At 41.1% G+C, this 25,355-nt stretch overlaps 4 protein-coding genes across 5 annotated transcripts in view; 2 read left to right on the top strand and 2 right to left on the bottom strand.

Moving 5' to 3' along the window:
• The window catches only part of usp7 (ubiquitin specific peptidase 7 (herpes virus-associated)), a 28,512-nt gene extending 24,497 nt beyond the window's left edge, over positions 1-4,015 (bottom strand). For both annotated transcript variants that reach the window (XM_078270560.1, XM_078270561.1), the window contains exon 1: positions 2,999-4,015. In XM_078270560.1, coding sequence (XP_078126686.1) covers positions 2,999-3,083 — 85 coding nt within the window. In that variant the 5' untranslated portion in view covers positions 3,084-4,015. The remainder of the gene's footprint in view (positions 1-2,998) is intronic.
• Positions 4,016-6,455: 2,440 nt separating this feature from the next.
• hapstr1a (HUWE1 associated protein modifying stress responses a) lies at positions 6,456-13,697 on the top strand. Its single transcript, XM_078268784.1, has 5 exons — positions 6,456-6,874; positions 7,982-8,062; positions 8,687-8,754; positions 8,967-9,177; positions 11,223-13,697. Exons 1-5 carry the CDS (start codon positions 6,679-6,681, stop codon positions 11,537-11,539), a joined length of 873 nt encoding a protein of 290 aa, XP_078124910.1. The 5' UTR covers positions 6,456-6,678; the 3' UTR covers positions 11,540-13,697.
• A 2,656-nt stretch (positions 13,698-16,353) lies between these two features.
• Positions 16,354-20,652, bottom strand: dctn5 (dynactin 5). Its single transcript, XM_078268785.1, has 6 exons — positions 20,454-20,652; positions 20,210-20,278; positions 19,936-20,054; positions 19,587-19,698; positions 17,484-17,586; positions 16,354-17,395 (listed from the first exon to the last, which is right to left on the bottom strand). Exons 1-6 carry the CDS (start codon positions 20,499-20,501, stop codon positions 17,298-17,300), a joined length of 549 nt encoding a protein of 182 aa, XP_078124911.1. The 5' UTR covers positions 20,502-20,652; the 3' UTR covers positions 16,354-17,297.
• Positions 20,653-21,034: 382 nt separating this feature from the next.
• On the top strand, positions 21,035-24,977 carry ndufab1b (NADH:ubiquinone oxidoreductase subunit AB1b). Its single transcript, XM_078270096.1, has 5 exons — positions 21,035-21,253; positions 22,321-22,440; positions 22,941-23,028; positions 24,476-24,596; positions 24,704-24,977. Exons 1-4 carry the CDS (start codon positions 21,083-21,085, stop codon positions 24,565-24,567), a joined length of 471 nt encoding a protein of 156 aa, XP_078126222.1. The 5' UTR covers positions 21,035-21,082; the 3' UTR covers positions 24,568-24,596; positions 24,704-24,977.
• The last annotated feature ends 378 nt before the right edge of the window (positions 24,978-25,355 follow it).

The following is a 25,355-nucleotide window of genomic DNA, read 5'->3' as shown; positions in this document are numbered from 1 at the left end:
CTGACGTTTCCTCAAGTGGATTACACCCTGCTAATGGGGCCTGTCAGTCAACTCCATGACAACGTCTTGTCCCGCCCCCACTATCCTGAAACTTCTGAGTAGTACATCCTAATAGATCAGTCACTGAAATCTGCACAAGCCAGAGCTGGATGCAGAACTTCCAATGATTTCATATTAGACAAATATGCCACATAATGTAGAACTTAATGTCACTCAAACTATGCAGGTGTCTGGAAGGGGAAAGTCACAAGCATCTCAACACATGGGATTTATTATTTATGAACATACCTTTCTAAGAAGCATCACAGTAATCGATCTGAGTACCTGCTATGGTTGCATTACAACTACAACCAATTTCTAATTAAGTCCGCAGCCTCTGGACTGATAACGGCAAATAAAAGCCGTCATCATGACAAATCTCCTATGAGACAACTGTATGCTGAGAAAACAGAAAAACAACTCCAGATGTGTGTTTAACCTACAGCAACAATGTTATAACAGCCCAGCTGATCTGACACACTGAAGATGAAACATTTAACACCTTAAAGAGTGTGTCTCTACTGTCTAATTGTTGACCGATGCGGAAAAAAGGTACTAAATGCACCTGAAACAAAATCATGAAGTACAAATAATGACTGAATGAAACCTTGACTTTGAAACAGTTATAACTAGCACTGTAGTCCTTATTCTTGTCCTATTAGACAAATTGGGTTTTATAAGAAAGGTATATTTGGAGAAATAGCATGTTTGTTTTCTATTAATTTCCTATATGTTTGGAGAGCCATTAGGCATACACACTAGATAGGTTTTGTGGCAGCAACAGCCTGGCATCTTAATAAGATTGCTGTGGCAAAACAGAAATTATCCCCACTGCAACTGTATGGAGCCATATATACCATAAAGGAAATGTGGTTATGTGTTGCTGCTATAAGCAGAAGCGAAAAAAAAAAGTTTATTATGTCAACTTGTTTTCACTGTCCTTGTAAGGCTGCAGTGTACTGGGAGAGAATCCAACAAGGGTGAACCAGCAACTAAGGGGTTAGGAAGTCTGGTGAGTGCACCTGCTTCTAGTAAGACAAGTATTAAAATGAACGATTAAAAATGTAAATGACACCTGGGTCTGTTTCCACTTCTGCTTATTTCTATGATTAAATATGATATGCTATGTATTGTGTTAATTCCAAATCAAACAACAATGTGTGTGACTGTGTGCGCACAGATATACAAATCCCTAGGACCAAATGACGCAGTGATGCTGAAGGCTCCCTCCAGCCTGTGTTGTCCAAAGTTCACATTATAAAATGGTGGTGGGCTGGTATTCCGTGTGTAAAACGCTAACTAAACGGTTACATGTGTGGCCCTGACTACAAAGCTGACCAACAAAAACACAGGTCATTAAAAATGGCGAGCCCCATGCCGTTTGGTCGTCCATACAATGAAGCAGCAAATCCCCGCGCTGCCTCTGTGCGGGCCTGGCTTACCGCAGCGGCGACTACCGTTACTTGCCAGCACTGCCACACGTTTCACATAACACACTGTCAAACGTCAACATGTAAACTAACAAACAACTAAATCAAAGCAAACATTCGGTCTGCCAGATTGACATCTGCTCTACTGGCATGCTTAAACTTGTTATACCGTCAATTTAGCAAATCACGATTGACGCATCTGCGTTAGCTTTAGCTACCTAGCTATCTAGCAAACACTAGCCACAAATTCATCTGCAGGCCGTTATAGCCAACATTAGCTAATCACAAGTATCAGCCAACAAGCTCAAATTAATGCAAGAAAAAAAACATCACCCATTATATTATTAGACAGCAATTACAGACAAGCGAGAAAAAAAATCTAGATTACGTGAGGCTAATATTCAGGGCCTAACATTCAAGCGACAGCCGAATCGAACGTTGCAAAATACAAGGCACCATTTTGGAACGCCACACACCCCCTCCGTCAGTGTTAGCTGATCGGCTAACTAGCATGCTAGCCAGCGAATGAACGTAAAGAAGCAGGCCTTTGAGCTAATTGACTAGCTTAAAATTAGTTGCCTTGTTAGCAATGTACATTGCGTTGTACCATCTTAATGAACACATGGAGCAATAAAACAAACACCCGACACTGTCCGGATTAAACGTATTTACAACGCACATTAACCAGTCAAATGTAGTGACTTCGCATTTTAGAGGCCAAAGTAACAGTTAACTATGTAGTTAACTGATATCGTTACTTTGCAGGCCTGCATTTACAAGCCATCAGACGCGATGCTAACACATTTATCTTTTAGAAATGCTGTTAACGTTACATGTCTAACGGCTATTAACGTGCTATATTTTTCACGTTACCAGTAAGAATAGCAAGTGTTACTTTGCTCACGGAATAGCTAACTTTGATGAGAAACGCAGGTGCCGATAACTGTCAAAATCGACCCAAAGCTCACTGTGAAGTCAAAGTAGCAAGATTAATTTACCTAGCGATGGTTCCACGTTAATTGCAGACTATACAGCCACACTGTTTACAAACATTTAGCGTTACCAACAATAAGCGGGCCTGGAATTCTATGACTGCATGTGGATTCTAAACTGCGATGATTTGGCAAACGCATCTGAGAACTTGTTACAGCAAACGACCGTGGCCAAAAACAGTTTATTTAGAAATACGGTGACAGATACGAATGAATGATTTGTATGGCTAATATCTTACAGTGTGGACGAACCGCTCATTTGGGTTGTCTACATACAAGGCAATGCAATATTGGAAGCATACGGAGAGAAATTCAAGCTCCGTTCGCTAATAACGCAAAATGAGGTCAGCTCCACACAAGTATGCTGCAACGGACGCACAATCAGCAAAAATGCAGCCGGCTATCCTGGCTAGCTTCGGGCCTATGTGTTTACTGTTGAGATCAGCTTGCGCTAATGAAACTTAATGCATTTTCCATGTCGCTGTTTAAATATAGGTTGTAAAGGGTTTGTTCACTCTTCTTGGGACCATTACTTACCTTCCATTTCCATGTCCTCTGGTTCGCTGAGCTGCTGCTCGCCGGCTTTCTGTTGCTGCTGCGTGTGATGATGGTGGTGGTTCATGTTGGCAGCTGTTGTTGTTGTTGTGATGCGGTGCTCCCTGCTATCTCTGTTACCCTCGACCTTGTCCAGGGTAGGCTCTGCGAGGAACCGGGTTCTGGACTGCTGGTGAGGTGTGGTAGGATGCGAAGGTGGGGTGGACAGGTCGAGCCTCAGCGGCCGGGCCTGCTCTGTCGCGACCTCGGCCTTGTCTGCTGTCAGCGCCGGGGAGTGAGGAGGGGAGGTCGGCGGGGGAGCGGGTAAAGAAACGCGGACGTATTTGCTCGCTATTCGCCCAATCTCGGCGCCTTTAGTGGGTGCGAGTCGCTGGTTGACGGTGGGGAGTGGGATGGATGGACCGGGGCTCCGAGGAGGGAGGCCCACTGAAATTAGCTAAATCAATCCGGCTTTACCCCGGGAAATGTGGGGCAATAAGACAACGCACAGCACGACCTGCACCTTGAGGAACAAATACCCTGTTTATAGCTAGCGTTAAGCTACCCGACACTAGGCAGCCAACTGGTGATATAGGTACAACAACAATGAAAAAAAAGGTTCATTTGCTATACACACACATTCAACAACTTTGTCTACAATATCCCCAGTCCGTGTGCTCCTCCGATTGTCCCTCGTCTGGGGAAGAGCGGAGGAAAAAGCTATCCATTCAAACCCGTTTCCAATACGAAATAGCACTAATGTTGATTTGGAAGTTCGCGGAGACGAGAGTTGCCACGGCCCAACATAAACCAATTCCCCAAACCGCCCCTAACACGATATACAACAAAACGCGGCACTTCGTTGCATTTCTAGCTAACCTCTTGTTTCTTGTGAGGAATGTGCCCGGTCATACAACGTTAGCCTGAGCTGTGTGGATTTCAACCATAGCTCTCAACCCGCTTCTCCCGTGGTTTGTGATGTGTTGAGTCTGAGGTAAATCTCAAAATGGCGGTCGCGCTCTTCTCTGAAATGTCACATCCGCATGGAGATCCAAACACTGGCCCATCCCCGACCAGGTTCAAATCCATGTTAAATGATAGGGATCAGGCGTGTGCACCGGGTACATGGGAAATAAAATATAAGTACAAACAACAAGTATTAGATTAATGGCAATTAGAGGAATGACAATACAGGTCTAAGTATACTAGTGACTGTACGTTGCATTGGGGCCCCAACCACTGATTTCCAATGACTTCAACGGGGAACATCATTGTCTGAATGTAAAAACAAAGTAGGACCTACTGAAGTACTGTAAATACGTTTATTCAATTAATTTAATTTGTAAGACCTCGTACTTTTTATACTACAGTAAACTGCAAAAAAAATTGCGTTTGTGTTAAACAGCTATGCCTGCAAATTTAAAATGTGTATGCAAAACATAGCAACTAGAGTTCCGTGAGTAAAACTAACAGTAGGCTACCGGCAACCATAGACTGTATATGCCTGCAACATATCACCCATTGAACTAAATATTAAAAAACACATTGTATCCATTGTCAGGACGCAGAGGACCTTTTTTCAAAATGGGCTGCATTTTACTGTAGGGTCATGCTTCTTTAAGTAAAACATGAATGCAGTATTTTTACTACAGCATTTCATTATAGGCTATATGGGACCTGCACTCTGTTGAATCAGAATCAGAAAGGGCTTTATTGCCAAGTACGTTTTTTACACATACAAGGAATTTGTCATGGTGTTGTTGGTGCATGTCATGGTAGCCCATTGCTGCTTTGTGGCATCTATTCTAGTTTTTAACCCTAATTTATTCTATTCAGGCCCTACTTACTACTATTACTTGTATTTACTTGCTCATTTATTTACAAATGTATTTCATTTATATAATTTTGTTTAAAATAGGCTCTAGTGTGATACTGGTTGATCCCATGATGCTCTTCCAGGGGCCTGCTTCCCCGGTGATGTTACTGCAGGGCCTCTTTTGCTGCTAATACTGTATTAGGCTACTCTTGAGAAGATTAAAGTAGGGTAGCCTAATTACAGAAAATACTCAAAAGTTGGGCTTACAAAACTATAGTTACTAATTTAGATCAGGCACATCCAAAATTCCTAAATGATCTATCCACCAAAAATGCTTTGCAATATTTCTCCTATGAATAAATCTTTTATTTTTATATGCTAAATACCACATCCATAGAAGTGGAACCATTCTTTTCTGGTTTTATGACTGAGTTTAGAAATTACATTGATTCAATTAAGTACTCAAAAAATGCTAAGGCCATAAGAACTCTGGTTGAGTCATGTGTGACCAGAAAGGTTTATTAATAAGGTTTTAATTTTTTTTCTGCCTACCAGCCTGTCCATCTAGATCTATTGTGACTGTGGCTATACCCCTGTATGTATGTTGTGTATCTGATATAATGTTGTATGTCATTTGTTCTGTGTATTGTGTGTTGTATTTGACTGTAATGATTTGTATAAATACATATAAAAAGAAAAATCTTTCTCCTATGACCATTTCTACTTACTTTCCAGCGTGAGCCCATGTCAGTTAAGTAAGAACCTATTGGACACAGTGTTACTTAACTGTGGAGAAAAGAACTTTGTTTTCTCTCTTTCTTTTTTTTTTTTTTTTTACTTTCATAAATAGCCTATACACATAAACAAATGCAGGTATAATATGTCATGCAATATGTAAAAATGTAAATCAATGTAGCCATAGGCTTGGTAGTGGAATCAAAGATCAATAAAATAAAATAAAAAACAAAGGCCTACAATAAAGTCACTTATTTTATTACTTTACAGATTTTGAGTAAGTAAGAGGAACCAGTGGATAAAAACAACACCAGGACTCGGCCTAGATACCCTCGGCTGTTACTCTCGTTTATCTCATCTCATTTTATGTTTCGGTTGGTGTTCATTATTAAAGCATTGTTTTTATTTTATTTGACCAAACACTGCTCTCATAGGTGAATTATCATGAGATTGTCATATATGGACTTGTAGTGTTCATTATTGTAGCCCTGTATACAGTCTATGGTGTAACCTTGCTGCTGTCGAAAGATAGAAGTTATTACAATATTAATTTCATAGCTGTAGATTCTGAATTAATTAGAAGGGAGAAATAAATAAGCTCACAGAAGATTATAATGATGTGAAACTTAATTCATAAAGCACTTCAACATTTACCACACTTTAACAAACATATTTTTTAATCTAGCTAACAGAACAGTTTTCACGAAGAAACTTGCACTCTCTCGCAAGCTTTAATAATAATGGGGAATTTTCACTGTGGTTCTTTTGTGTCAATGCTGTGACGGACGTGTCGAAGAGCCAATATAATTCTGAGCTAAGCCCTCGAACCCACCCTCCAGTGCTCATGCCACCAATTATAGTTGACATCTGGTATAATGGGCGGGATGAAGCGCATAACATGATAGTCTGCGTTGTAGCTATATAGCTCGACGTCGGCGACTAGGAAAAATAGTTAGCTAAGCTTATCTTCACAGATGGAAGTGAGGAGAAGAAGCAACGCTATATTGTAGTGCGAAATATAAAAAAAACTAACAGTATTCATGGATTTACTCACATAATTCTTTATACAGTGCCCCGATTTTCATCTTTTAACACATTAAAGGTGCATTTTACGCGAGTTTTGGTGCATTAAATGGAGGAGAAGAAGGAAGACGGAGACTCGGAGATACAGGAACACGGACCCGAGCACTGGTTCTCAAAATGGGAGCGGCAGTGTTTGGCCGAAGCGGAGCAAAGGGAGCCGAGCGAGGAGGAGGCCGACAACGACCAGGATAAACTGTGGCATCTCTTCCAGAACTCAGCCACTGCTGTGGCACAGTTATACAAAGGTTCAAACCAGCGCTTTCTTTTTCCTTGTTCGTCTACCTATACTTACATTGCCAGTATGCATTTGGCTTGTTGGTTAACGTTAGCAACCTGGCTACTCACCTAGCGTTAATGTGAACTAACATTAGCGTCGATTTCGGTAGAATGCTAACTAGCCCGTTAGCAAACTCGCTGGCCAGTTAACGTTTACAGCTGATTTTGCAATGCTAAATTTAGCTAGCTGTGTTAGCCAGTGACAAAAAATAGTTAAGAACTCGAATCGGGTGTTATACACATGGTTCGATTGTTCTAGTTTGACTGACATAATTAAACTAACGTAGCTAAGTTAACACGGATACCTTTGTCAATAAGATATCTTGTTGACACCAAGTTAGCTAGACAGCAGCGGATAGCTAACGTAACGTTAGCCAGGCTAGTTACAAAATGGCGATGGTAACAACAATCGTAGCTACGCGACATTCCCAGATGACAGTCTCTTGTATACTGTCAGTGTTATCTGATACACCTGACGCGATTAGCTGTTGAAATGTGCTATACAGATATGAAGTTTACAGCACATGCATGCATACTTGTTTTTTTAAACTCCGGTTTCCTGCTGAGTGAGCAGTTTGTTTAGCAACACGTAGCTAGCGTTATAATCACAAAATGGCGAGGATACTATTGGTTCGCTGTGAAATATTGGTTTGTCTACAATATGCTACGGCTATAGTGCTCTCGGACAGAATACATTCCTGTCCATATGGACAGAGCTCGACTTGTTAAGTCTATCCATGTTTGACATGTATGTTTGACATGGCTTTGCAACTTTACTGCTGAGAGGGCAGTTAAGTTGATGTGTCGGTTTTCTCTTGCTTAACAAGCTGCTGCCAAGCTGGCCATCTAGCGCTGGCTGACAGTTATTTTTATGCCAAACCCTGTCCCTGCAATTGTAGATGCAAGACAAAATGGCGAATGAAAACAATCTTCACTTCAACCCTATAATCACAAAGCTGTTGTGCCTCTCAGATGTTTTATTGCCCTTTGGTCACATTAATCAAGAGTGCTTGCTTTTAAATTACGGCCACATGTTATCTATAGAAACCAAACATATTTCCCCTTTCCTTCCACAGACCGAGTATGCCATCAGCAGGGCCTGTCATTGTGGGTGCCATTTCAGAACTCGGCAACAGCAGTTACCAACCTCTACAAAGGTATCTAACAACATCCATCTTCTCTCTATCCTTGATTTAATGCTCTGCCATACTACACCTATAGTAGTTTTTGTGCTTCGTATCATCAATATGGACTGTTGCTGGCTATTATTGTACTTGTAAATGTAGACATGTTTTTATTGATAGGCTCATCTAACAAGTGGTAAACAGACCTGGCCATTATCACTCTTATCAGCTCTGTCACAGGGCTTGTAAGTTTGTTGAAAAGAAAACAGACTGCATTTTTTTAACTTGCTTATAACAATGGTTGTAGTAAGAATGAGATTGTACTAGACTTTACTTAACTCCTAATTCGGCAGTCTACCTCTCAAACTGGGCAGAGAATTGCCAGTTGAGTAGTGCTAGCAAGTAGTGAGTAGTTGGCACCCTCTGGAAGTAATTTGCTGTGATTTTAAAAGCTGTCAGTTAAGTTAAAAAAAAAACAAACAAAAAAAATATGCAGTACATAACTAAACGTATAGGCATTATATGAGTTTCTAATGGTTTCTGGTCAAGGACCAAAACATTGTCATTGTTAAAGGTATAATGCTTTTTTACTAGGCTTTTGGAATAGATGATGATAATGAACAATGATTATTTTTATGTCGTCTTTCCCCATCGCAGAGAGTGTGGAGGCACATCAGAGAAGTTTTGATCGGGGCATCCAGATAGGCCATCAACGCCGTAATAAGGTGGGTCTTGTTCCTCTGTTACGTTTTGTTAATCCCCTCCATTCTCTTATATCTGGACACATTGTAGTTTGACATTTAGGAACCCGGTGCTTACAGACTACATTAGGTTTACACAACAGGGATGTTAAAGGGGGAGAAAAACACATCCACGTTTGTTAATGAAATTAAGCCTTGCTTAATTGTGGATTGATCACTTTTCTATTGGATTGCAGGACATGTTGGCTTGGGTGAAAAAGCGCCGGAGAACCATCCGTAGAGAAGATCTTATCAGCTTTCTGTGCGGAAAAGCACCACCACACAGGAGTAGCAGGGCCAATCCCCGGCTGGCCATGTTGGCCCCCAGCCGGGCTAATTCACCAGCCGAGACTGGCTCATCTGTAGAAGCAGACCTCCAGCCCTTCAGGGAGGCCATAGCACTGCATGGTGAGTTGCATGGTGCAAGCCTGGCTCACAGCTTACACACCAGTGGTCATTCAAGCCACCTAATCAGATATGTGATTTACAACCCAGGAGGCAGCTACATTGTTGGTAACATTTTAGATTCTTCAAAGGGTGGGTGGGACCTACTAATTCCACAAATGTAATAGATTTAAGGTTTGGCAATGTACTTGAAAGTAGTTGTGCGATAAGGTATTTTAATAAAGATTTTTTTCATTCCATCATTTACTTATATACAGGTTGTCACCTGAATGAGGAAAAAAAACATTGTTAAAGTCTAAGCACTGAAGTACAGAAAGTTAGTTTGTGAGAGAGAGCCTGCTTGTCCTTTAGTCGTCGTACTCTGCCACATGTGGCTCAGAGATAAGGATAGGCTATGTTGTGCATGGGTGTGTAAGTACTGGCCAATGGTGAAAGAGGGCAATGTGGTATCATGACTTCGCATAAACGTACACGCCGACTTTCTTAAGCCAAGTAGCGTGTTATCTGTATGTATTTTGAGCTATCCACGTGTATGTCTACGCTGTATACAGCGGATGTAAACATACACGCCACGTGGCGTGTTATCGCCGTGTTAACGCGAGAAGAAAGCTACGGTTGCGTTTAAGAAAAGAAGAACCGTTGGGTTTAGGAAAAGGAAAAACGGGGTTGGCTTTAGTAAAAGAAGAAAGCGACGGTTGAGTTTAGGAAAAGAAGAACAGGGTTGGCTTTACACAAACAAGAGTGAGGAAACGCAGGACGCGATCCCCGCTCTCCTGGGTGAAAGTCCTGTGTTTTACCCATCCCCCACCCCAATCAACCTACCTACACGGATTTTTGCCGTTTCATAGTACTCCCTACGGCGTAAATTCACACGCAATCGCAAGGTAATGTAAGTCAATGGAGGCCAAACGGCGTTGATAAACGCGCTAAAAAGCGAGTATGCGTCTTTATAACACGCCAATAATGACATACAAATTGCCGTGTCATACATACGCCATTTCATGAGATCAGTCTGAAGAGGGCCTCACCTTCTTTGCGCTTAGTGTGTGAGAGAACATCTCAATCTAAATTTAAGTAGTTTTTTTAAATATGCGGCTGCAACTGTTTCCATTTGTAATTCGGTTACATTGCAGTATGTTGGCATTTCTGGTGTGCTGTCAGTGCAAATGAATATTCAGAACTTTATCTGAAGGTCCCTACATTTTAAAGTGTAGCTGAGGTCAGGGTGAAGGATGTTAGGCATTTGGTGGTTTAGGTTACAGAAACACAAGTTCGGTCTGTGTCAGGAGGTTTCAGTGTGTCTCCGTTATCAGATACCTTCTGCATTTCCCCACTGGTGTTTGTGTGTTGGGACAGGCAAACTTATTTTGTAGGGATGTGCCAACAGAAAATACTGGGCAGATGTTAATGTTTAAAATAACAATGTTTTTATTTAGTTTTTTTTTCATTTATTCCCCATTTTGTGCCAGGGAAATGAATTCTTCATTATAAAGTGTGTATGTGTGTGTGTGTATATATATATATATATATATATATATATATATATATATATAATGAAGAGAGATCTCATAACATTTAGCCAGCACAAAATTGACGCAACAGATGAAAATCTGCCACGGCAATTGGTAAATGTCATCTTATTTGCCGATTGCAGACAACTGGGCGAATATCGGCCGATGCTGGTGTTCGACTGATAAATTGGTGCATCCCTATCATTTTGATTTACATGGACATTTCTGTCAACTTCACCGTTGAGTCTTTTAGGCAATCAGATTCACAGATTTTTGGTCACTGTGGTAACCCACAAACTTGGTATAGTGTAAAACAAAACCAGTTGTTGCATTTTATATCCTCCTAGCAAGATGCACATACCACCTTTCTGACCCTGTGTCGATGCCCCTTTGCCCAGGCAGTTGTCATTTGGGGTCATATAAATATGATAACTATTGGATTGATGCACCAATGATGTGCTTGCTTGGTGGTCCACTCAAAAGACCCCACTGTTGGCGTATTTGCATTCAAAAACACGTCTTCTTCTCCTTCCACAGGTCTGAGTGGAGCCATGGCGAGCATCAGTGTGCGCTCTGGTGCTCCAGGGTCTCCCACACATGTGAGTGGGAGCAGCAGTAACGGAGGTGGCGCTGGTGTAGGTGGTTCTTCCGGCTCTGCGCTGGTGTGCCGCAGCAGGCGTAATGGGCTCCAAGACGTCGACCTGAACACTTTCATCTCGGAAGAGATGGCACTGCATCTGGACTCTACAGGCTCCGCCTCTGCTGGAGGGGGAGGAACCAGGAAACGAAACTCCACCCAGTGTAGTGATGTCATCACAGACTCCCCTACACACAAACGCAACAGGATGATCTGATCTGCTGCCTGCCTATATGTGTGTGTGAGGGGGTAGGGGAAAAGCCAAGGCTATGAGAGGGGGGTGGGGGGTGGATGGATGCTTATGTGGCACAGATGGACAGACACTTGAATGCCTGGCTGTGCAAAAGAAACCTGGGCTGAAAATGGGGACTTACGGTCTCAGTGCGGTCTATTCAGTTGAATTATATTCCTTGTCTCCTTTCCCCACACTATTACTACAAATCACTGATCTGCAATCAGAACACTTAATGGGTGTGTGTGGGTTACTGGGAGGTCTGGACGACATCACGCACTCCTGAGACATCGCTACCGAGGAAAGGAGACGACAAAGGAAGTCACCAACTCATCCTGGGATGCGGACAGATCTCAAAGGGGTGAAATGCACCGTGCTGCTTGACAAGTAGAAGCCACTCGATCCTTGACACATTTTGTGCCCTTCCCTCCCTTAACCTCACTCATCCTCACCCACCACCTTAATAAGGAAGTGAGGGCCATGATCAAATCGTCTCACTCAGTGAACCAAGTTGCTCGCCAAATGTTGGACCCGGCTCTGTCAAGAGACTCACTTCTTTGTCAAACAACCCACCTGTTCTTTGTTACTTTGTCATTGCAGCTCTCAGTTGACGTTGCCTGTCAGTGGTGGAGCTAAATCACCCAGTAGGAGTACATCTGTGACATCATCCTGCTTCATCTCCCGCTTGTAACCAGTTCCATTTCTCTGGCTACTAGGTTGATGGCATGTAACTTTATTCTCTGCTATCTACTCTGCTTTGATTTTAGTTCAGCCAGTCGCCCTTCTTCTTTTTAGTTCTTCAACCACCAGTGTTAACAATCTAGGTTTGTTGCTACCGTTTGCAGCAGTGATAGCCAAGTTAATTTTGCATTCTTTCTCCACCATGTTTTTTTTTTTTTTTGTTGAGGATAATGGAAAGCAATTTTTTTTTTTTTTTTTCTGTGTATACAGCTTTTCAGACAGCCTGTTTACTGACTGCAACACCCCCACCTCCCTCCCCTCCTTTACTCTAGTCTTATTACAAAAGCAGCTGCTGTTTTATGTGATCTTGTGATTTATTCTGAGTTGCAATAAGGACTTTTGCACTTAGCTTTCACCTCTAACTCATGCAAACAAATCGGCTCTTCCATTGTATCCCAGTTAAAGCCTAGTCCAGCCCTTAACGGGGCCCGCTTGAGGTCAGTCCACATAAAGTTGCTGCTTGGAAAAAGTAAACACTTGGTATGACTAAAAACGGAGCCCTCACACACACACACACACCTCTGGTTTCCAACAACTCTTCAAAAGTATTTGATCAAGTTGTGGAGTGTTTCTGTGTATGGGCTCTACTGTATTCAAAGACTCAAGAGTCCTTCCCTGTCTCACAAATGATTTTATTTTATCGGAAGATAATCGGTGCTGTAAAAGCATAAATCGCATAAATGTTTACAAGGGTAACATTTCTCAACACATCCAACAAGTATGCCTAATTGGGCGAGTGTGTCGGATTGGGCGTTGGGTCACTGTCTGCTTTTTGTATAAAGGGGTGTGTGCATTAATAAGACATGGATGGGTTTGATTTTACTTGGTACAAGATGATGAAACTGGGGGATTGTTTCATTCTTGAAATAGTTGCCTTCTGTAATGGAGAGGAGTAGGAGACACTGATATCTCACGAGGCCGAAATTTGGGTATATTTAGCAGTTTGTGAAACGTATGAACTGGTACTGTACTGATTTATAGGGTCTTAACGAATGATTATTGGATGTAAATCTAAGCTAGTTTGTGGGCGTAATGAACTCAATTGTTGGAATATGCTTTCATTTAGCATAGGAAGCTAACAAATGTAAATTATGAGTTGTCTAGTTATCAAACCGGTTATATTTCCAGTGTTCCAGCGTTGAATAATGGCCAGAACATTATGACGTCACAGTGAAGTTGACCTGCCATAATAGTGATACAGTAAGTTGTCAGTGAGTCAAATACCTGTAATACCCACTGTTGCTGACTTGTGAGATCTCAGTTTCTTTCTCTTTTTTCCCCCCTTTTTGTTGACCTGTTCACTCCCCTTCACCTTTATGACCTGGAAAGTGGGTTTTCTTTAGTTGTATAAAGCATGCCAGTTTTTAACTTGTTACATTTTGGTCACAGATTTAAAATTTTGCATTATAGGTTGGCTTTTATATTCGTACATGATCCCTGGCTCGTCGGTGAAAGAAAAGAACCAGGCCGAGATTTGTTGCTTCTGTCAAAATTAAGAGTTCTGCATTTCAGAGTTTGTACTTGCATACAAGTGAAACCATTGAGTTAGACTGACGAAAATGTAAACCTCAAATTGGGAAAAGTGAGAATTGATTTGCTTACAGAGAGCCTCTGATTACTGTGAAGTAGGGTCGACGAGTAATTCACTGTGCGGCTTCATGGTGAGGATTCATGTCGGGCTTGGTTTAAAACGGTATCTAAAAAGAAAACGATGTATTGTACATTCTGGGTAGCTTCAGCTAGCACAGGTCTAGTGTAGTGAATAATGTAACGCAGGAAGGATCTAGGTTTCTCCCTGAAAAGTCATATTTAGAGTCCATCAGACAGTTTTACACTCTGGGTGTGCTAATGGGCAGAATATGGTGTTGGAGATGGAGTAAATCCTGAGGACTGACCTGACGGCCTGTCCACATGCTTCTCTTTAAATCAGAGGAATGCATTTTAGTAGTTTTTCTTCAGACACTTAACTCGCTGTTTTGTGTCTTAACACTCCACATTGGCATTGGTAGCATTCTCAACTGAAACCAAATGGTGCGTGTTGTTACAAATTAGTAGTTATAACCTAGTGTTTCTGTTTCATGACAACATGTCGGTTAAAGGGAAGATGTGAAGTGTCTGACAGGAAGAAGAACTTAAAATTCAGACTATCAAAGGATAGCCTTTTTTTTCCCCCCCAAAGTCGCGCCTAAAGAGTTGGCTATGAGCAGGATTGTGCCGTCTTTCTAATCCCACTGTTCAACCTGCAGTGTTGACCCCCATTGATTAGCCTGGTTATAATAGAGGGGGCACTTTGTTTTTCTTTTCTTCCTCTGAGCCAGTCACCGGCCTTCATCCACATTGTTTCAAAAGGCTGACTCGTGCCACGTGTCTCTGGAGCCAACACTATTATCGGCTGTTACTTGATACTTATTTGTTTTGAAAAATAATAATAAATGGCTAATCTATATACTTAACATTTAATTGTTGGTATGATATATGTGGTTCACATTGTAAAAGAAATAAAACCATTGAGTTGCAATTGGATGGACTGTTTCATTTAAAAAAATAGATTTGTCTTATTTGCTTTACAAAATCAGATTTGCTTAATATTAAAATGAGGGTTCTCTAATAACATGTAGTGCAGGCATTTTATCTATTAACTTGCAGCTCTTGAACTTTTGGGAAAGTAGGAGAAGAGGCTGAAAATGTTCATATTTCACGAAAGACGATGCATAAGCAAGACATATTTGGTAGTTATAAAGGGGCCTCTGTGCTTTCACTGCACATATCATTGATTTAGTTGACATTTACAGGTGGGTGAAAGGAAAATACATGAGTCATGCATTTAAAATATTGTGGGACCGTCCAAACCCAGGTTAGAGATATTTTTTCAGAGCGGTGGTTTCTGAGTTTGTGGTGACTTCATTTCTGAACTTAGTTATTCAAGTCTCACAGAAATGACATTTAACTTAGCCCTGCTTTAAGCCACTAGGTGGTGCCAAAAGATAGCAGTAGAAAACCCACTTTTTCCACGTCATGAAGAAAATGTAGAAACACAAGCCTGCAAAGTTATGTTATTGTAGTGTAGCATTATTAATGGCCATCTCTATGAGAACTCACATTCTGATAAACTGTTTTTGACCGCTAGTAGCACGTATGAAGTGGTTTTGTTTTTAGATCACTCAAACAGTCCAGCCAAAGGTTTCCATTCCGCTCTTTCCATACCAACAGGTGGCAGTAATGCGCCAAATCACACAGCAGTGTGCCAACAAAGGCAGAAAAGTAGAGTACTGCCATAGACTGTATAGTCTATGGCAGTACTGCTAGCTAGCAAGTAAACATGAATGCTAACAATGCAGTACTCAAACTGCAAATGTTTTAAGAGGAAGGAAATGCATTCAACATGTTGGTTAGACTTCAAGCATACACACTATGTTTTGGTGAGGAAAAAAATTGTAAACATAACTTATTCACAATAAATCTCCACAAGGTGCTAGCTAGTAGCTTAAAGTTGCCCTGTGGAGTGTCTACATTTGTATTACCAAAACAGTGTATTCTTATCAACAAACGTGTTGAATGCATTTCTTTCCTAGTGAAACATCTGTAAAGCCAACCAGTCAAATTGCAGTTTACGTCCACGTCGGTCCAGACTCATAATACATGGAGTGAAGACTTGGAAGCAATTTAAAAAAGGTATTAATTGTATTTTTTGGCGACACATGGATGCTTCACACACAAACACGGCAGCACAAGTCTGTACAACTCCCACAGTTTCAAGGTGGGCACCCAAGATTAGTGTCACCAACTTAATATGCGACCAAATCTCTCCCCTTCTGTTGAGTTATGGTGTTGAATAATGGCCAGAAAAGTTTTTGCAGAACATGTCACAGTGAAGTTGACCTTTGGCTTTTTATGTACTCACTTCATCCTATTAAACATTCTTCTAAAATGTCATAATTAGCGTATACATTGACAAACAAAAACTTAATCCCTCTGGTCGCAGAAGCATAACAAGTAGAAGGTTAAGTGGTGAGGCATTTTGCGTTGTAGAGCAGACAGAGCTGAGTCCATACATGAGGCAGATTTTCAAGCATTTATTATATTTATTTAATTGCTGCACTTTGTTTGATGTTGGCTCTGGCTATTGTATGCTTACAGAAAAAGGCAAAGCACAGGGGTCTGTCCTGCACACATTAACATTCAAATTAACATTGCAGTTGATCATTTGAACCATAATGAAATTAAGTTAAGGAGAAAGCAAACAGGTTAACATTAGATATAAAATGACAGAGACTGAAACAACAGAATACCTTTCACAATTTGCTGATATTGAGTGTGCTGCTCCGTTTCCCAAATTAAATGTGGACATGAATAACAAACATATACAACCAACATCCTTCATCACAACTGTTGTTGCTATCGTTTTGGTCCGTGCTGTTTACACAGCTCCACCCTTCACCTTCCTTTCATAGCTCCTTCACTTTCTCATCTTCACCTACAGCTGCTGTCAGAGAGCGAAGATTGGGATTATCAGCAGCCACACAGAGGTACTTGAGTTTCTCCACAGCACACTGACCAGGAAAAAGTATCACACTACATGAACATACTTGATTAGAAAATCAAAGTGTTCATCGGAAAGAAATATCTAAAACTGAGCGCCTGTAGATGACGGCCTTGAAGGCATCTCAGATCGGCTGGGTAAACATGATCGTTCTGCTTGCAGTTTAAGTAAAGACTTTTCAAGACTCTCATTGCAATTTGGAGCTGCAAACATACAAAAGTGCCTTCTGCAGCTATATCAGATTTGATTCCTTATGTGCTTTTCTCATACTCAAAAACTAGAATCATATAAGGGTTCATAATAGGACCAAATGTTTGTCCTTGGGCTGAGAAACTCAGGGCCTCTGGGAAGTGAAGGATAGAAGGTGAGCTCTCAAGAGTCCATTTCTGATGAGCGACCCCAACCCTGACCTGGAACTGGTTGGAAAGGGTGTGGATCCTGCTGACGGTTTTGGGGCAGGACTCAGATCTGGCTGAGAGGCAGGAACTTCTGGTAGTAACTCTTGGTTACATCAATCATCAGGTCCTGTGTGCACTCTGGGAGCTCTCCTGAAAATAGACCTGATAGATATAGACAAACACAGGTAAATACCTGACAGATAAACACAAAGTGGAGGGGTCAGGTGTGTGTTTGTGTGGCGTAGCTGACCTGGGCATCCAGAGAAGACCGTAAAAGGCGGCACCACAGTCTCAGGAGGGAGCACGGTGTTGTCTAAGATCTTGCAGCAGTCCTTCAGCACACAGCGACGACCCTGCACACAAAACTAAAATTAAACTTCTGACTGACTCCAAGTGTTTTCTTCATTCTGTTTATAACATTGTGGTAAACAATTGATCATGGCTATTGAGAACAACTAAGCAGTAAGCAGTACAGCCAAAGGCCAACTAGCATGTACGTTCTGAGCCTGCATGAGAGGATATACGTGACTCTCATTCAAAATGGGAAACCGGAATACTGACAGGGATTCAAGTGATATGCTAATTAGCCAGTTAGCACATTAACAACACAGCCCGATGTTGAAAGAACTAATTCTATTTATCGTGTGCTAGCGAACAGTCACACAATTACAAACCGTTTCTGCTAATGAGTTAAAAGGCTAAAAAAAAAAAGTCTTACCTGATATAACAAGTTTGTTTTCGATCTCAGGCCCTCTTGAATTTAGTCGTTTGCTTGTTTTCCTCACTTCCGTTGCTCTTCTCATGCACCGATTCGCTTAAACTGAACAGCCATCAGAGTGATCTCTTTCACCGATGGGCTCCATCGCGGATTCAATATGCTCAATTGGCCGAAAAGCCACCGACTTGTGCCAACGGTGTGGAGCACAACGCAAAAACTAGGGCAACGACGCTCAGCGACGGCCCGACATTGGCCGACGGACGACCTTCGGCCTGGTGTGTCAGGGCCTTAAAGGAAATTGGGCTGTGTTGGGAGTCTGGTGCTTACCAGGGACCTAGCTACAGTTTTGTTATCCGTCTATACAACTGTGAAAACATTTGTTGCGACCGTATGTGTTGAATCACATCTGTACCAACAGTCACGGTAAAGTAACAGCGAACACACGTGTGTGGTACAAAATACCAAAAAAGATAATACTTTAAACATAATGAACTCAGATGAAGACGATAAGAATCATAGGAATATTGTTTTTATATAGTGGCAATTATTCCCAGAATGTACTTTTCCAGGGATAATACAGGGATAGGGCTAGGTATGCATCGCCTGTATTTTTATTTCAATTGTTCATATTATTGCCATTTAATTTGGCAATTTGTACATCTGCTTGCCCCAAAAGCTATTGATAGTTTTTTCTACCAATTTAAAAATATACAGTGTTGGCAAAATGTCAAAAAGTCTATGCTGTAGGGGTGCACGATACAGAAAATGTCACGATTCAATATCAATTTTTAGGCTCAAGAATGGATTCAAAAACGATTCACAGTATGTAAATGTAGTTACTTTTCCCATGTAATTGCAGTAGACATACAATAAAAAAATTATATATATATATATATATAATTATTATTATTTATTTATAATTAAAAAATATGAATTGATTTTTGGAATTCTATGTATCGGTTTTGAATCGGTAGAGCTTGAATCGCGATACGAATGTGAATCGATTTTTTTTGCACACCCGTACTATGCTGCATATCCACCACTGTAAATTGTTCCTGCTTTTTTAAATTAGCTTTTGTTACATTATCAGTTTATCGTTAAGTCCTGCACAGTCAAATAACTGTTCTTTCAAGTTCGACTGTTTGGGCTCTGTTAATATCTCAGGGCACTTGCCTGTTGTTTTACTTTTATTTACTAAACACTTTTTGTACTAACAAATTAATTCCAGAATCAAGACATAATTATGCACAAATACCAGACTTCTCTGTTTATATAAGCATTTTAAATTCAGCTTTTTGAATTGTGGAATCTAGCTGGGCAATGATAATAAAATGTAATCTGCTCCTGCTGTGGAAAAACTGCTCAACTGCAATAACATTTAACATTTTTAATTAAATGTGTTCCTTTTTATATTCCATCAAAGGTCTGTGCCTGCTCAAAGCAGCCTTCCTGCAGTTTGCTGCTGCGCTCAGTTAATCTGAACATGACTACCATGTGACTTTCACCACAGGCAACAGGAGACACTGCTTCTGTTTATGTCCCCTCTCACTGTGGCAGAGCTTTGTCTCCATCATCATGTTTCCTTTTTATGCTTAGTTGTGTGTGTCTCAGTGTGTGTGCTCTCATTCCACTCACTATGACACAGTTCTTGCCAATGTGGACGTAGGAACCAATCTGTGCTGCGTTGACCACACAGTCCTCCTCGATGAAGACGTGGTCTCCGATGTGCAGCGGGAAAAACGCCACTCTGGAGGGAGCAATGGAGGGTGGGAGCAGAAAGAGATGAAGTTCAGGTGTTCGTTTAAAGGGCATGAAGCAAACAGAAATGACGTGCGCCACGTACACCTGTAATTCTGCCTGTTCTTTCGTGGCGCAAAGACTCGCACTCTATTGTATACCAGCTGAAACAATTAGCCAAAAATTGATAAATTGACTGACAGAATATCAATCTGCTACAATTTGCTATTAGAGAAGGATGCTTTACCCTTTGCTAAACTTTTTGAAAGGTGGTCGAATGACGCTCCGGCTCTTCACCACACAGTGTCTGCCCACCCTGACATTAGCCAGGTCTCCTCTGATGATGCAGTCATTCATGACAATAGTCTGGAAGAGAACACACACACACACACACACACACACACACACACACACAGTAAGGTATATCATAGCCGAACAGAGTACATTGATAACAACATAACTGCCCTGGCAGAAAGCTGTATACTGCACTGTCAGGCAGGTTTGTCTTTGTTTTTTCTTACTTTGCCATTGAGTACGATGTTTTGACTCCCACACAGCACTGACTGTCTGCTCACTTTGTTGCCAGAAGCCTGAAAATACAACGACAGAAATGGTTAATAATTGTAATAAGGTGTGTTTCTGTCTTTACTGTCTATCTAAACTGAGCACAGACAATTAGTTGAGCTATCCAACGCCCCGTTTAGCTTCGGTTAGCCAAATAGCAAGCGACTAGCTAGCTAACAACGGCTTAAAATCACACATTACCGTCTCAATGTACTCTGCTTTATTGTACAGTATTTCCGACAACTCCATGGCTGTGAATAAATATAAGATATATATATATATAATACAAATATTTAAGACAGTGGTACTGGGGATAATTCAGCAATAATAATCCTCTATCTGTTTTGCTCTCAGCTCTGCTGTCAGCACCCAGATTTTCTTCTTCTGCAGACTCTATGAATGGCTGTTCAGACAATATCAGTTGAGTGCCAAATCATCGATGGATTTCGTTAAGCCAAACAAGTGAAAAACAGTCCACTGGCATTTATATTTGAGTTGTATCGTATACTAGTTATACATGTATTCAGTATGTTGCTCCTCCAGGTCATTTGGTAAGGTAATTATTAAACAATGTACTAATCTGTTATTGATTGGTCTTCCCTGAGCTGAATTCTATCTCCTCTGCAATTTTGCATTTTAGCTTTTATCAAAGTCGATGTTTATAGTTTTATTTTTTGATTGTCTATTTAGTAAAAAAAAATGTTTAATTGTTGTTTAAAATTAAATTAAGTAAAGATGCTAAATAAAGACAGCTTGAGTTGTGCGCATGCGTGACCCCGTTTCTTCTTCGCCTTGCACGCTGTGAATCACCAGAGTCACTTTTCTCCGTCATGGCGGCCCGTGTCCTGCAGCAGTGTGTCCGCACGCTCGCCCGGCCCTCGCTGAGGCTTTCCTCCGGTAACCTGGCTTTCAGAGCCGCTGTCGCCCCGGCAGCAGCCATTCACCGACCTCTATCCTTTGCCGCAGACAGCCGGAGGACGCGGTGGGTCGGTCAGAGCAGGGTGAGTCTCCGGTAACATTGAACAGCCGTGGCCTAGCGTCAGCTCGCTGCTGTGACCTACCGACGTCTTTCAAAACTGTCAGGCTAACCTAGCCCGCTAAACGTGCATGATGGCATGCAAGCAGCTTATTTTACAATAAGTAAAAAATCTGTTGGCGTGACATCCTGCCCGAAGTTCCACGAAACCTTGTAACGTTATATTTTTGATAACACAACAGCCATGTTTTGCTTGTTTGCTAGCTAGCTAGTTAGCAAAGTAGGTGAGTTCACTGACACCTTTGTGTTGTTGCCCCTGTGTCCCCTGCAATCTGGAGCCAGATGGAGGATGCTTACATTTAAACCTAATCGCCTTAAAGGTCACAATAAGGACGATATCAAGTTACAAGTTATTATGCGTAATGCAAGTCATATATTAGCCTACCTAAAGTCAGTAAAGACGATGGCATATATATATATGAGCACATTTCATTAAATGGAGCCATAACAATAGAGGGAAGAATACAAGAAACGTAAAATTGTGACTGACATAGTTGGGACTGATCTTAGGTCATCAGGTAGTTGGATGGATGGATCTGGATCTCTCTTCTCGTTTCAGTATAGTTGAAAAACACCTGATAATCTAAGAAATCAAGACCAGACTGCTGTAAAGTAGGTCAAGAATTATTAGTATTGGAGAGTCAAACCATATAAGTGCTTTAAAGACTATAGGTAGGAATTTAAAGTTGTTTTTGTATTTCATTAGGAGCTAGAAGTGATGGCAAGTACTGCAGTACGGTGTTCAGGTTTGCTTGTAGCTACTCCGTTATTTTTCAGCTCAACCCAGGAAAGAGAGCGTTACTGTAGTGTAACCTGTTGGATATTAATGCATGAATAATAGTGGAATTGTACTCTGCTTAACAAGCACTCTTGAGTTACAGCCTGCTAACATTTTGACCCACAGATGGAAAGCGAGCATACATAGCTTCGAGGCTAATTCAGGAGTTGGTATCTCTTTGCCCTCTGTGACTTCCCATGGCTTTTGTCCACCTCATCATCCCTGCTCCTGACCCCTCTCCTCTTCCTCCCTAGATCCCCTCAGTGGGCGTGTTGTGCCGACAGTATGGGGACCTGCCGCCCCTCACCATAGAAACCATCAAAGACCGCGTCATGTATGTCCTCAAGCTCTACGACAAGATCAACCCCGAGAAGGTGAGAGAGAGTCTCGTAGAAAATCAGGCCTGTATTCGGCTCACTGAGCGCTAAAACAAGGAATACATTGTGAACAATGGATGCGCTGTGTCTGTTACTCAACTGGTTAAATGTGATAATGTTTTTGTTTTAAAATGTGAAGAAAAACCTCAAATCCTGGAATGTTTTTATGTTGGATTTATTTATCATCAATGTTGGACCTGCTTAAACAGTGATTTTTATTATAACGTGCAAACAAGACATTGAGTTCTCCTTTGGTGTATGTGAGAGGCTGATAAAGTACGCTGTGTTTTTTACTTCGTGCTGTAGGTAGATCATCCAGCTAATAAATAATCATTCATAAATGATAATCAGTGTCTGTTTGTATTATCTATGATTCCTATCCAGACAGAGCTGAACATGGCTCAGTATGCCATCCTCTTCTGTTCCGAATCCAACTGAAACGCCAGCGATTGTGAGAAATGGCATTTCTAATGTCCGTGTTCCTTCCTGCTCCACAGCTGCAGACAGCCTCCCACTTCATGAAAGACCTGGGTCTGGATAGTTTGGACCAGGTGGAGATCATCATGGCCATGGAGGATGAGTTTGGTGAGTCAGCATGTCGTGTTGCTGCTGGTAGGGCTGCACGATGTTAGGAAAGTATCCAATTGCGATTATTTTTGACTGATTTTGCGATATGATTCACGATATTGGAGGGAATGATCAGTTTTGTATCATTGTTATCATTGGAAAAAAAGTATGATTTTTTTTTTTTTTTTTTGCGAGGCTCTGTACCAAACAGATTTTTTTCTTTAGGATACGATTTGTAGGCCGGGGTGTCTCTGCAGCACCACAATACTTCATTTTAGAATGGTTTGACACACATTTTGCCTTTAACAAATATTGCGCCGTTGGTTTTGTGGTTCTATTTTACGTGACTTCGCGAGATATTGTGGGTCCTCCTGACTACAGCTGTCAGTCATGGCCGCAGCCGTGCCGCATCAAATCCGGACCTAGTGGGTATTGACGGACGGCGGAGCACGCAGACGTTCCACATCCAGTGGAAATCCACAGTTAGGGGCGCACGGTATTTAAGGATGTTTCCCCGCTGTGTGTGTGTGTGTATAGTTTTCTAATTAGACTTTAAACTGAGAGACTGGCTGTGCTACCTATTTGAATCACTGATTTCACGGTGCACTCGTAATAGTTTTTTTTTTTTTTTTTCTTCCTCCTCAAGTAAAATACCACATCATTGCGGTCCTGTGAAAATCACATATCTCCAAAACATCAACTGTTCACGAGTTAATAAAAACAGATCTGTGTTCAATGCATTCTTTTTTTTTATTTTCCAGATACGTTTTTTTATTTTTATTTTTATTTAGCTTCAGAAGTATTAAAATAGTGTTGCAATGGTAAGTGGATTAATGGATTCGTCGATCAACGGGAAAACAAATCTGCAGCTGTTCTGATAATCGATCGTTTAAGCCCTTTTTTCAATCAAAAGTTTCAAAAACTCTGTGGTTGCAGCTTTTCATATCATTGCAAACTGAGTATCTTTTAGATTATGGGCTGTTGGTCGGGTGAAAGAAGACACCTGATGATAACGTGATGGGGATTTTCACTATATATATATATATATATATATTATATTATATATATATATACACACACAACAAACAATTCAATTCATCAGCAAAATGATCTGCAGATTAATCGATGATGAAAACAATCGTTCGTTGCAGCCCTATGTCTTAATCCTAATATGTATCTGAAAAATGTAAAATCAACATATTTCCAGATCTATATGGTTTTCATTGACAGCAACAAGCCAAGAGGAGGAGATTTACCTAATCATATTTAGGTTGGCATGAAAAGGGTTCATTTGTCTGTGTGATGTTCTTTCGAGTAGAAATACAGACTACGCGTGATGCATGTCAGCAGCCAGCTGGCCGATGGTTCCAGTCTCCGTGTTGTGTTCAAGGACAACTTAACAGAAAACGCGAGACTGCGTTTGACCTTTTTTTTTTTTGTTGTATTGTGCGTATTTCTTCTGTAGGCTTTGAGATCCCCGACACAGAAGCAGAGAAGTTGATGACTCCTGAGGACATTGTACAGTACATCGCAGACAAGAAGGACGTTTATGAATAATCTATAATCTGCTATAGTTGACTACAGAGGCAAGTCTCTCCGTCACTCCACCACCTCAGTTACACATGTGCATTCTGTTGTTAGGTCATTTGTTTCTGTGTAGTCACTACTCACCAGTATTGTATATTTCTTCCAGAGAGGTTGACCCCCAGCGTGACCCCCCCCCACAGGAAGTACATTTCCCACTTCCTCCCCGTCTGCTCTTCTGTGCATTAGGGCATCGTCGACGTCAGCTGCCGCGTCTCTGACTGTATTTAACTCAACATGTTCTTTCGGAGCTTAGAGAAAAACAAAATTAAAAGGTTATTATCACAGTCTTGATTTTTTTTTTTTTTTTTTCTTGCAGCTCCACAATGTGGTTTCGATGTATAATTTCTCATGAATAGATCAATAAATACACATGCTGTATAGTTCTGTGTCTCTGCTGTGATATTCATTCCCATATGACAGGAGGAGCATTAACATGTTGAGTTAAAATGAATATCAATCAGAAATAAAGGTGTGGCTTTGATACAAGCCATGTGGTAGTTTAAACAAGAGTCTGTCTGAAAGTCACTATTTTCTCAACCCACAAAACAGCATTTAGTCCTTCCAAGATGTCACGTTACAGCTGTTTAATGAAGCTTTCCACATACTGAGTCATCAGTCTAGTTTAGAAACAGTGATATGGTAAAGCTGAGGATCCAGTGGTTTCATTGACTTTATATTCAAATTACTTATTCACTGAGATCAAAAAGGATATTTTTGTCCCTAAACTGTACAAATGAAACAGGATACTGAATAAAATC

The sequence above is a fragment of the Sander vitreus genome, chromosome 15 (assembly GCF_031162955.1).
Source record: "Sander vitreus isolate 19-12246 chromosome 15, sanVit1, whole genome shotgun sequence".
NCBI classification, from domain to species: domain Eukaryota; kingdom Metazoa; phylum Chordata; class Actinopteri; order Perciformes; family Percidae; genus Sander; species Sander vitreus.
The sequence above is the reverse complement of the archived record's forward strand: the minus strand, read 5'-3'. Positions and strand labels throughout refer to the sequence as shown.